This window comes from Syngnathus leptorhynchus, chromosome 1 (genome assembly GCF_054491065.1).
Source record: "Syngnathus leptorhynchus isolate UIUO chromosome 1, UIUO_Slep, whole genome shotgun sequence".
In the NCBI taxonomy this organism is placed as follows: domain Eukaryota; kingdom Metazoa; phylum Chordata; class Actinopteri; order Syngnathiformes; family Syngnathidae; genus Syngnathus; species Syngnathus leptorhynchus.
The window spans coordinates 2,049,787-2,061,489 of NC_141195.1; the positions used below are offsets into that span (position 1 = coordinate 2,049,787).

General features: G+C 41.3%; 1 protein-coding gene across 1 annotated transcript; it reads right to left on the reverse strand.

Moving 5' to 3' along the window:
* Positions 1 to 6,179: 6,179 nt before the first annotated feature.
* Positions 6,180 to 11,077, reverse strand: LOC147061404 (potassium voltage-gated channel subfamily A member 2-like). The gene is made up of 2 exons (XM_085921314.1): positions 11,057 to 11,077; positions 6,180 to 10,649 (listed from the first exon to the last, which is right to left on the reverse strand). The coding sequence occupies exon 2, from the start codon at positions 10,570 to 10,572 to the stop codon at positions 9,073 to 9,075; it is 1,500 nt and encodes a 499-aa protein (XP_085777440.1). The 5' UTR covers positions 10,573 to 10,649; positions 11,057 to 11,077; the 3' UTR covers positions 6,180 to 9,072.
* Between the last annotated feature and the right edge of the window lie 626 nt (positions 11,078 to 11,703).

Genomic DNA, 11,703 nt, shown 5'->3' on the forward strand with positions numbered 1-11,703 from the left:
GATGGATGGATGGATGGACGGATGGATGGATGGACGGACAGATGGACAGATGGATGATGGATGGACAGATGGATGGATGGATGGATGGATGGATGGATGGATGGATGGACAGATGGATGATGGATGGACAGATGGACGGCTGGATAAAAGTCTATATTACATTTCTAAATGAGGATAATACTACTATAATAGTGTATCATGATGTAACCCCATTTAGCGTAAATCTTGTTGCCATATCACTTCCTTTTTGTGATCAATGTCACAGATTCATTATAATCTGGAAGAAAACATTTGCACAAAAGGCAAAATTGGTTAATCTGGATACATAACCCTAACTACAAAACACATCAACCCGATAGCCAACAACAACCCCCCCCTCCTCCAAAGAAGATTAAGTCTGTCTCATTTACAGAAATGTTACATTATTTTCCAGAACTCTACTTTTTATGCCAGACAGGGAAATCTAGCCATCTGGACTGACTATAACACTAATCCCAGGTGTCGCACAATCATATAAAGTAGCCAGCTGCACACATAAACCCCCCCCCCCCACACACACACACACACACTAAGATGCTAACATATGATAGGACTGAATAAATCATTCTTTAACTCAACAAACCTGCAACAAATCAAGTTGTTTAACAGTACTTAAAAGATCAAAATAAAATCTAACATTAAGGACATAATAACTCAACACAAGCGTGATTGGTAATCATCAAGTATTTTTTCTACCCATCAACCTTTACTTTTAGGAACAGTAAATTGTAGTTGCCTTATTTTGCCACTCAAATAGATCCAATTTTAAACAGTCACCTTGGGTTCCAATAATTACTCGCCTACAACAGGAATGGGCAAATGACGACCACACTGATTGGCTCCTTGATTAAATTTGAAAAAAAAAAAGAAAAGATAAAAAAATTAAATCAATAAACATTGAGTGTACATTTTCCATTCAAAAATGTGGGAAATGTGGAGGGGGAAAGAAAAACAGAAAATATGCAAATCCATGGCGCTAAACAGTTTTAAGTTACAATTATACCATTAGACAGCAAAAATGTCTTAGTTGCACTTACAGTAGGTCTCATGCCCAAATCAGAACGTAAGTAGGCCTAAAAATGTTTGGAACAGTTTGAGTTTATTTTGGCGGAAACAAAAATAGTTCAATGAGCCTGGGCCTTAATGTCGTTTTCTTATTCAGCAGTCTTGTGCTATCCTTGAATGGTCATTTCCTTTTTTTTCTTTTTTTTATTATATTGTATGATAACAACAGTCCAACATTATAGTAATATACTGTACATATATGATTATTCAAATATTACCTGTATGTCGTAATTATAAACCTGGTAATAAATCACAAAAACAAAACAAACAAATGAGAATAAAGGCAGATAAAAATTTTGAAAATTCGTTGCGATTGAAAGACATTTTGTTCAAGCATCACGTTGTGGAGAGTTAATTGATGATGTATCCGACAATGATGTCTTGATGATGATATCTTATTGCACATTCTCCTCACTTACACAGTTTGTTGCACTTGTCACACAGATTGCGTGTCAGGATGGAAAAGTCACGACTCAACAACTCACCTTAATTTCCGCAGAGACCTTTAAAACTCCACTCGGCTAGCATAGGTCCAGCTCTCCTGGCTCTCCGGGCCGAACCGGAGGCACACTGAGTGTACACTGCACCCAGCCAGAACATCCAGAGCTTGCATTGTTGCACCACCGGCACAACTTCACCCCCCGCGGACAGGTGGAGGTCACGACGGGGCCAGATGTCATAGTGATATAACGAGAACATAATGACGTATTATTTGGCCGATTCCCTAATCGTCTTCACCCACGTTAAACAAAAAAAAAACCCAACAACTGTGGTCAATAGTGAGCAAGTGAGAGCGAGAGTGAGAGAGAGAGAGAGAGAGAGAGAGAGAGAGAGAGAGAGAGAGAGAGAGAGAGAGAGAGAGAGAGAGAGAGAGAGAGAAGATTAAAAAAAAGGTTCTTTCCTAACCTCGGTTAAAAGCTACCCACTCCATCATGATGACTCTTTCATCATTCTCATCTCTGATTAAGACAAAAAGTCATTTGTGTTTGTTAGATGTGATATAGCTTAGTTCTGTCATTGTCATTTCTTAGTCTGTTTTTGTCAATAGTCTGTGATGCCAAACCAAAGCAACCAACACCATAACAAAATGGCAGAATATGGAATTGAGGAATATTTCAGAAGGGGAGGGGGGCAGAGCCCCGCGGCCCCCACGCCCCTCTATCACCGGCAGTATTTGTAGGTCAGGAAGAGCCATTCACTTTATTGTCAAGTACGTGTATATAGTAACACTATTGAGCCATACTTGAAGCCTCAGCCTGATCAGACGACACCGTAGCGTGAGGAGATGCTGCTCTCTGCTGACGTTTGTTGGGGCCTCACCCCGATAGTGATTAATTGCATGACTCTAACCCAGGGATGTCCAACTCTTTTGTGACCCTGAGGGTCACATACAGATAAAAGGGCCACTTTGACATTGTTCAACTTTAAATTTAATTTATTGGATGAAGAAATAAAGATGGTCTGAATGCCTTGTTACAGGCTCCGTGCGTCCCCGTTGTCTTTGAAGTGGGCGGTAATCTTGGAAGAGAATACCTTTTTCGCTTCCTTGCTGCCCCGGGACAGGTTCGCCCAACTGATCTCATGCCCGCTTCATCCCCAGCCCTGTAGGCTTTGTGTCTGGCCCTCAGCAGCCCGAGGACAGCCCCTGTCAGCCATGGCTTCCAGTTAGCCCGAGTGACGATGTATTTTGTGAGAGTCACATCATCAATGCACTTCGCGATGTAAGAGGTCACAGAATCAGTATACCGCTCAGGCCACACTTTTACCCGCTTGCGAACCAGCCTGGAAGCTCTCACTCTTTGTACGCGGGCATAAGCATCACAGTGATATATATATATATATATATATATATATATATATATATATATATATATATATATATATATATATATATATATATATATATATATATATATATATATATATATATGTAAGTATATGTGCTTAATGTATATATATATATATGTATATATATATATATATATATATATATATATATATATATATATATATATATATATATATATATATACATTAAGCACATATACTGCTATAATTTCCACATTTTTTTCATATTTTTTATTATTATTATTACGATTATTATTATTAATCAATGTTATGATTATTATTGACATTGGGTGAGGCGAGGGAATGCTTTGGGATGGAGGAAGCTAATGGAGTGCAAGTCATTGAGCACTAGAGTTTGAGATACAATTATACAAGTGTTGGCTACTAATGCTGTATGCAGTCACCGATCCATTATGTAATGCCTACTTGATCAATACTCTACGTAAGAGGTATTATAAAGGCCGATGTGGGCACACTATAAACTATAAAGTGCACCTGCAGACAGTACAGAGTAGGTTAAAAAGATGGAAAGAGCACGAGAGACCTGAAGGGGCTCATGAAACACGATTTTAAAGCTCATGAATTATTCATGTGCCTCAGATATTTAAAGCTCTCTATATCATGTTTGTGAGCCGTGAGTGGGAGGAGGCAAGGCGGGTGGAAACAAGAACATGTGTCTGTAATGACTGCCTGAACACAGAACAAAACACACAGATGCAATTGAACATGCTCATATTGAATAGGACATCTATATTTCATTAAAATATCATTAACATTTACATTAACTGCCATGGCAGTGCTAATTATAAGGATACCTTTGTTGAAAATAATATTGTATGTAGAATGATATACAAATATTAACATGAAGTAAAGCGACACATAATTAAATGCTTAAACTTGCTCGTGGCCGCCAGAGGGTAGAAAAGATTACGTTCAGAAGAAAAATCATGATACGTGATTTATTCCCTTGTTGAGGTTATGATCCATGGAATGAAATGCGAATTAAAATTTACGGACTAGGAATCCTTGAGGAAAGCCCCACACTGTCTTATACTTGTACATAGCCACAGTCTAACTGCGAAAGAGCACTCTTTTGTAATAATAATAATAATAACAGTAATAATAATAACAACAACAATATAATAGTAATAATAATAATAATAATAATAATAATAATAATAATAATAATAATAATCCACAATGTCAAAGGCAAAAGTTTCTCAACTACACTGAATAGAAAGCAAATGAGACGAGCAGCTTTGATTGTCCTGGAAAACAAATGGCTGTGTTCACTCCCACAATGGCACAAACACTTCTTTCTAATAGCGGCTGTCTATGAAAGTATCAAAAGTAGAAAAACGTCACCCATGCACATGGTCAAACACATGACAAACACACGCCAAACACACGCCAGACAAAAGAAACACACCAGCCCAGTGTAATCTCAGATACACTCCTGTGTTAAAATGTAAGTAAATGTGTATAATTGCAAGCAGTCTTATGAATGTAGACCAAACCCATTAATCAATTGGGCTCGTTATACAAAGTGTCAGGTTAGAATTCCCGTGAGACTTTTTTTTTTTTTTTTCATTGCCCACCTATTTCTCCAGTCCATCGCTGCATCTTATTACTCCTTGGCTCTTTTATCAGTGTATCCTTTCTGCATAACTAGTTTGAAACAAGAAATAGGCTACTCCAATGTTTTTCAGGTCACTTGACCAAATTGATCACAGAGTACATCACAGTCTTTAATCTATTTCAAGCAAGGTGGGGGGAACAGAGAGGGAATTAGCAGAATGCGCTATAAATAGAACATAACTGCAAGGGGGCTTCCACTGTTGCGACAGGAATGATGACAAATGCCCCCCTCTCCATCGCTCCCCTCCATGTGGACACACATAAATGATACAGGTTTCCCCCTTGGAAACAGTTCTGCTGTAAAGAAAGTAAATCTTGACAGCTCATTAAAAGGCTCTCGTCTGAGGTTATAAATCAGCATTTACGACACTGATCTAATGTTGCCAACATGTGAGGCATTTGCTGGGTCCATTGGGGATTGCCTCATGGAACACGCAATCACCGGCACACTTGTGTTCATAAAAAAGACACCGGATGTACACCATATTTCCATAATATTGATTATAATCATGTATATATATATATATATACTATGTTGCTATATTGGCTGGCAACCGGTTCAAGGTGTCCCCAGCCTACTGCCCGATGACTGCTGAGACTCCGCGGCTCCAGCACGCCCGCAACCCCCAAGTGGTATAGAACATTGATGGATTTAATTTCTATTCTTATCAATTATTCTCTAACTTCCCAGATCAACCTGTGGTATGCAGCTCTGTGGCCCAACATGGGGGAACACATCACACATAAGTCAACCTTGATGGAAATAAAAGAAAAATAGACATACTTTTTTTTCATTTTTATTTAGTCCTATTCAAAGTCATATAGTGATTTGTGGTTCTCGCACCATATTGTCCTGCCACCAATGTGTGAATGTAAGTGGGGCCACGTCGTGTCCAATGTCTTGCTCAAGGACATTTGAAAACGGATTGAGTCAACTTCCACTTACTGCCCTGACAGCTCTCCTTAGCTGACTTACTGGAAAGCAGACAAATGTGATGGAGAGGAGGTCCATCACTCCGGATAATGTGCATGCACGTCTACTCTTGTGTTTGGGAAGCTGCCACAAAGAGAAACATGAGAGGAAATGTGTGCTTAATGAAACGTGAGAAGGACGGACAGAGCAGGAAGAGCTTCATACTTAGCAACCGTCAACAAAGTAAACAAGATTTTTTGGTCACTACAGGAAGCCGACCACCGGTTCACACAGGTTGTGAACTTGTTTGTACTTGAACATTTTGCTCTCCCCTATGCCAAACCTTCCTTTTTCGCTATACTGTATTGCAGTTTATAAATAGAGCACTTTGCGTTGGCTGTAAATCACAGACCAGCAGCATGAAGACTCACTTAAGAAAAGTGCCAAGGCAAAGTTCTCCAGTTGACTAAAACGATCCTCCTCTAATGGTCAGTTGGGATTTCATCAATACTGTACTGAAAGATTCATCCATCTTGATGATTGTGATCTTGAAGGAAAATAAATCAAATCGGTGACAAGTCACTATATTTAGATCTTGACCACTGGAATAATTCACTTCTTAAGAACGGTAACAATTTCGTCACATCAGTGGGTGTGAAAGGTCAGAAGAAAAAAAGACACAATAGCTTGAGGATATTGTTATTGTTTTATCATAAAGACGAATAATACATTTAAAAGGTCAATTTTCATTTTGAATGACTGAATATTTTCTAGACAGATAGTGCGTTTGTAGTTATTTACTGGAAGTCCTTGTGAAGGGCATGATGAATGCTAATTTGCGATAATCAACAGTCTGCACATCACACACACACACACACACACACACACACACACACACACACACACACACACACACACACACACACAGACACACACACACACACACACACACACACACACAATCACACGCCCGCACACATGCACGCATGCACACACAGGAAAGCAAACAATAACAAATTGTGCAAAACAATGCAGTGCCTCGTGAATATGTATATTCTCCTTGAAGCTATGCCTACCAAATATTTTTTTCAAGATGTTCCTATAACAGAGCACTCTAAATGTACAAAATACACTTTAACTGCAGGTACTGTATGTTGGATAAAGTTGTGAAAGCACCCACTACAATCCCTTATTTACATAGAAGAAATCAATGTAAATTTGAAGCTTGGGACATTTTGATATCATTGAAAGCAATAATTGTGTACGTGAGTGCTGATTTCTTTGATTGCCATTCAAATTTAGTGTCAGTCTCGACAGCAAATGTTAACATGGGGACACACAGGAGCACAATGCTATAAAAATGCCCATTGGGCAAAAAAACCTATATGGGCAGTGAGTTTCATTTATTTATGCTCATGTTGATTCCTGGGACTTCATTTTGATGAATCCGCACCTGATCCCCAGTTAGCAAACCGTTGCACCGCTACTTTATTGTGCTCTGTATGTGTACTTCTGCCAAATGATGACATTCACGCTGTCAACAGTGTGCTGCGATGAATTTGAATTTGCAGAGTAAAGAATGGCATTGGGTGTTTTGCACTGCCGTATGCAAGCTGCGCAATATTTTCCCCTCATTGACAGACTCTTTTTGATGGAGACACACCTGACTGAAGAAAAATAATGACATTGGCAATTGTGGTTTCTACCATAATGCTCGTCGACCTTTGTCTTCCTGAACTGGCAAAATGAGTGCTTTCACGTGGCTCAAAGCTCATGTCACTGACCAGAAGCAAAGATGCATTCCACACTGAAATAATGGAACAAAACATTAATGTCTTCCACATTCTGCATATTATGCCGGTGCCCATAAATACATTGGAGTATATTTGAGTCCAACTGCTAATATTATTCATATTGATGCATGCTACAATGATAACGTCCAAAGACATGCAGCACTACAAAAGCAGGATAACATAAGTTTGATCAACGCTGATGAAAAATGTAAGCTAGTTTTGCAAAAGCTCATGGGCACCATTGGAGCGATTGTTCAAAGTGCACGGGTACAAACATTGAAGTGTACTTTAGAAATGCTGAACTTGCATCTATTTTACAACCCAAGATGCACATCTAGGTGGCGCTATGATTGTCTTTGGTTTCTTGTTAATCCTTATGTAGTATATATGCTGCAGAAAAATTGAGAGATCAAAGGAATGATTTTCTCTACTTTCACCATTCCAAATTTTCTGCAAATAATCCGACTATTTGGAGTGAATTTGAGAGTTAGATCATGTTTTTAAAATCACTCAGAAAATTCGTTTTAAGCAAACATTTATTTATATATAGCCAAATCTTGTTATTTTTCCAGCGCTTTATACTGTATTACCAATTCATGGACATATGCGTTCTTCCAATATATAACAGCGAGCAAATCAAATAATTTCATTATTACTGTATTGAATGCCAAACCATACTACTGCAAAGCTTGCTATTTTTTCTTCTATTATTAATCATTTGTCACTCATGCTTCCTTGGGCTTGTAGGGTCAATACACTGAGCGTCACATTTAAGCAGTTACCTCAGCTGACGCAAGCGTTACTTAAAAAAATGCAAAAATATCACCACATAATTTTACATTGTGTCCATTTCTACAAAGATGGAATGCTATGAAGTTAAGAACAGCTTTGTTTTTGTTGGGCAGTGGTGTTAAACTACGCAGTATTTCTGTAGCAATTGGTCTGTGTGGCAGTTAAAGAGACACTTAAAGGTACAACGATAAACAAACAAAACACAAAATACGCAAATAGGCACTAATGTTGAATGCGCTTTACATACTTTTGTATCCTGTATTGTTCATTTCAAAGTATCACCTGATGAAATGTGATTCACGAACGAGACATTCACGCTTTGAAGAGACGTTTGCATTGACTAAAAACCAAACCAGGCTTGGTAATGCGTCACGACTGCATACCCACTAATGCAGCACTGAGGAAAAGGGGGACAAGGTAATGCGTTGTTGCGGTTCGCAGATTCAGCACTTCCTTGTGGTCCATTGTGTTGGGCTCAGCAGAGGCCGGTGGTCTGGACCAGAGCAAGGGGGAAGTGCCCTACAGATTTTAATCATCAAGTAATCAGGTATGAGGATCTCGGTTGTTCCCATGACAGGGTTGCTGTGCTCTGGCCATTCGGAACAACCAGTTTGGACTCAAGTAATTCCTAATTTACATTGAAATGAACATTACGATGATCTGATTGAACGTTGTCGTCTTCGTCTCATTCGATGATTTCTAATGATTATTACTTCTTAGGCTACTATTTGGCTACTTTTGCCAGCTGGATAACTACTGTCAGAAAAGTAAGATCATCACCATGCAGAAGCTGATGATATCCCAGAAGGACGATGAGGTCCAGGTCCCTTAGATACGGGTGATAGTGAGGTCTACTCCTGTTGACCTTTGTGCCGAATCATCTGTTCTGGGCTTCCAAATACTGGTCATCTATGGCCATACTTTTTCTCCCATTCCCAGTCTCTACAGACTCCACCTCAGGCGAATCAACACCTATAAATGACATTATACATCCGTGCGCATCTTGGTGATGTTGACATAGTTGGTGTTGGCGAGAGTGCAGTTGCCCGTTTTCATGCCTTCTGGTCTGAAGTCCTCAGCGCTGTGGTTGACAGCTTCCTGAATCTCCACATAGTCAGACTTACTAAGGGTTGACCCGCTGCCACTCCGACCGGTCTTCTTCAGGTCATCAACTGAGCTGGCTTTAGGCACACTCTGGATATTTAGATACTGAGCCTGTTCTTCGCCCTCCGTCTCTCTGTGGTAGAAGTAGTTGAAGTTTGACACAATGACTGGCACTGGTAGCGCGATGGTCAAAACGCCGGCGATAGCGCAAAGAGAGCCCACGATCTTTCCTCCGATGGTTGTAGGGACCATGTCTCCGTAGCCCACAGTTGTCATGGATACCACTGCCCACCAAAAGGCCTCTGGGATGCTGCTGAACTGGGATTGGGGCTCATCTGCTTCAGCAAAGTAAACAGCGCTGGAGAAAAGGATGACACCAATGAAGAGGAAGAAGATGAGGAGTCCCAGCTCGCGCATACTGGCCTTCAGAGTCTGCCCCAAAATCTGCAGCCCCTTGGAGTGGCGGGAGAGTTTGAAAATGCGAAAGACCCTGACCAAACGAATAACACGGAGGATAGCCAAGGACATAGCCTGCTGTCCCGCCTCTCGATCCTCCGGCCTCTCTGCCAGCTCTGTGCCAAGGGTAATGAAGTAAGGAATAATTGCCACGATGTCGATGATGTTCATAATGTTACCAAAAAATCCAGCTTTGCTGGGACAAGCAAAGAATCTAACAAGGAACTCAAACGAGAACCAGATGATACACAGGGTCTCCACAATGAAGAAAGGATCAGTAAAATACGGGGAGGTCTCGTAGGTGATGGTGACGTTGGAATTGGGTTGGAAGGGATAATTGTACTCCTCGTCTTCATTTCGGAAAACTGGCAGTGTTTCTAGACAGAAGCTAACGATAGAGATGAGAATCACCATGACGGAGATGATGGCGATGATCCGAGCTGGGCCTGAGCTCTCAGGGTACTCAAAGAGCAGCCACACCTGTCGCTGAAACTCATTCTCTGGCAACGGCCGCTCCTCTTCCTTTATGAAACCTTCATCCTCCCTGAAGATTTCCATAGCTTCCTCACCCAGTTCATAGAAGCGAATCTCTTCGGAAAAAATATCAAGAGTGACGTTAACGGGCCGGCGCAGCCTCCCTCCAGATTGGTAATAGTAAAGAATGGCATCAAAGCTCGGCCGATTGCGGTCAAAAAAGTACTCGTTCCGAAGTGGATCAAAATACCTCATCCGTTTCTTAGGATCGCCGAGAAGCGTCTCTGGAAACTGAGACAGGGTCTTGAGCTGCGTCTCAAAGCGTAAGCCCGAGATGTTGATAACGACCCTCTCGCAACACTCATGATCTGGCTCCGGGTCGTAATGGTCGTGCGGCTGACCGGGATGCACGGCCGCTTCGTCTGCCGGGTCGCTGGTCGCAACCGTCATGCTGGAGGGCGATGGAACCTGCAGCTTTTAAATGGGGCGGGGCCACGTTTGGCCACAGGAGATACGCCTATAAAGATCTAAAAGGTAGGAAAAAGGGAACAAACGTCATTTTGGTTTGATAGTCGCCAGCTAATATTGACAGTAACGCCGCGAAAGACCGCATTTGTCAAACATTCCTGCAGGCAAGAAAGTCTGCGGGGGCATTTGAAAGACACAAGCAAGGTGGGGCCCGACCATTTGAGCACATTGGCTCCACTTTGTCTCTGAGTATTGAGTTATGAGTTCTCTCTTGCATGAGCGTGCAGTTGGATCAATATGCCAGCCAGTAATATCGTATCAGCTTTCACAGGCTGCAATTACAACCAATGGATCCGATTATATGATGAGTGCTCCATACAATCGCTCAGATTATTTTCCCCTTCCTGCTAATGTGTATCAGTTTTAATTTTATCTGCATTTAGTGTGCTATAAAAAAGTCCAATACCTGTGCCTTTGTAAGACTGACTTACAATCGACGGTGCCGAAACACAACAGGACCAGCAGAAGTGCCCAAAGTCACCCCTCGCCGTCCAGCCAGCAGCTTCCCTTTTCTTCCAGCCATACATCACCCAAATCTTGCACTCTGCAGCAAAGCAGTGATGGGGACAAGGGATGAGAACGCAGGAATTACCGCCCTCACCTCCCGTCACGGATACATGCTGAGATGCAGCCTACAGGTTGGAGTGCTGATGGTGACATTCAAATTCAGGCGTCACATCAGAGTTTTTTTTATTCAGCATGGCGAAAGATGCAGCGGGGGAACTCTTCAAGCATCATACCGGCAGACTTGAGCTTGGGAGGCTGTGCCCCCCATGCTGACGTCATTATGTATACCTGTGATTGCAATCAAAACCAAATCCATAAATTGTACCCTCCGCTGAAATTTTCTGGACGTGGATGTCCGTATGACAACACATATGGTTGCACATCACTGAGGTTAAAATGTTTACTCCCCAAGTTCATGCACTAGGTCACTCCAACATAAAATGCCAAATGTGATTGTTGATGATTATTGGCACACCGAAGGAGGGAGAATGAGTTGGAAGTGACAGGTGCCAAACATGCTTCAGCCATTTGCAGCCCTTTTCTGTT